Consider the following 1,326-nt stretch of genomic DNA (forward strand, 5'->3'; position numbering starts at 1 on the left):
TGTAAAAATTGCATGATTGTTATTCAACTCATTAAATTTTTTACAACTAAAGGAATATTACTCATATCCCCTATTCTGAAAATACTATTCCGAAGTCATATGAACAACTGAATTTAAGATGATAATTTATTTGCCATCATAATCGGAAAGATATAGCGCCATCTTTCGTTCAGGATTTTTTTCACTGTATGCAATCGTATACATATATTTATATGCCTATCGACAAAATTCACAACGAATTTTGACATTTGTAAGCATCGCTAGTATTCTTGACATGTTTCCATAAATGTGAAACCACAAACAACCTTCATAAAGCTAAAGCCAAAAAATTTATTTTCTTGAGTTATATTGTTTTCAAAAGTAACTGTTATACAGTTGCATTGCATATTGTTAACATTAATTGCAGTTGAATCGCTCTCGATGGTGAGTTAATATAGAGTGTGTTCGTCCAAAATCCACATAAATATAAATCTATCGTCTGTGACGAAAGGAGATTATGGCTATAAAGGTATTATTAGATACTAATAATAATTACTCCCTTATTAGATCTTAATAATAATATATTTTCGTTTGCAGACAAACGACACACATTCCAGTGACGAAGTAGAATTGAAGAGTGGTGTAAATTTCAAACCCGAAGAAAACCCTATACCAAACAACGATGCAAATCAAACACAATCGATATCGGGTGCTGTTGAAAAGGTATGTTTCCTTTCGATTCGATGTGAATTCGCTTCAATAAACGTACGTCTTTATGTTTCTTCTCAGAATGATGTCACAACAACTCAGCCTCATATAACATACAATTTTAACTGTTTTAACTGCGAAATAAACCTGAGCGGATCGACAACCGATAATACTCCATTCAATCGAAACGTCATTTACAACACAGCTGTTACATCTGTTCGTTTTGCACTGAAAACAGCTTTAGTTTTTCTTGCGATATATTTACTACTTAAATATCTCTTTCAAGACGCAATTGGTCCATTAGTTGATTCATTGAGGCCAACCGGTATAGGTTTCACATATGCAAACAGATACCCCCGTTCCAATAAAACCGACGGCGTTATGGGACATAACAATGTAACTCAAAATCAAATGTAGGGAAAGAATAAAATTTTCATAAAAAAATACGGAGTGGGTAAAATTCGACGTTCATCGGTGTGAGTGACCAAATATTAATTCCGTGATGCAATAAAATTATTGTTTTGCTCAATTTTAATCGTGTTCATATTTTAATATGAAAAGTACCTGTTAATCAAGTGTCGCTAAAAACTCCACACACTCAATATTATAGCGACATCTATTATTAAAATAGCTTGTAGT

The 1,326-nt window shown here is 32.6% G+C and overlaps 1 protein-coding gene across 2 annotated transcripts; it reads left to right on the top strand.

Annotated features, from left to right (window-relative positions):
• Positions 1 to 287: 287 nt before the first annotated feature.
• Positions 288 to 1,217, top strand: LOC129571117 (uncharacterized). 2 transcript variants are annotated; one of them, XM_055450879.1, is made up of 3 exons: positions 288 to 508; positions 577 to 702; positions 769 to 1,217. In XM_055450879.1, exons 1-3 carry the CDS (start codon positions 497 to 499, stop codon positions 1,102 to 1,104), a joined length of 474 nt encoding a protein of 157 aa, XP_055306854.1. In that variant the 5' UTR covers positions 288 to 496; the 3' UTR covers positions 1,105 to 1,217. The 2 variants fall into 2 exon arrangements, with proteins under 2 accessions (XP_055306854.1, XP_055306855.1); XM_055450880.1 differs by having other exon boundaries at positions 288 to 423.
• Positions 1,218 to 1,326: the final 109 nt, after the last annotated feature.

Source organism: Sitodiplosis mosellana, unplaced genomic scaffold (assembly GCF_009176505.1).
Source record: "Sitodiplosis mosellana isolate CC-2019 unplaced genomic scaffold, AAFC_SMos_1.0 Smas_scaffold_1344, whole genome shotgun sequence".
Classification (NCBI taxonomy): domain Eukaryota; kingdom Metazoa; phylum Arthropoda; class Insecta; order Diptera; family Cecidomyiidae; genus Sitodiplosis; species Sitodiplosis mosellana.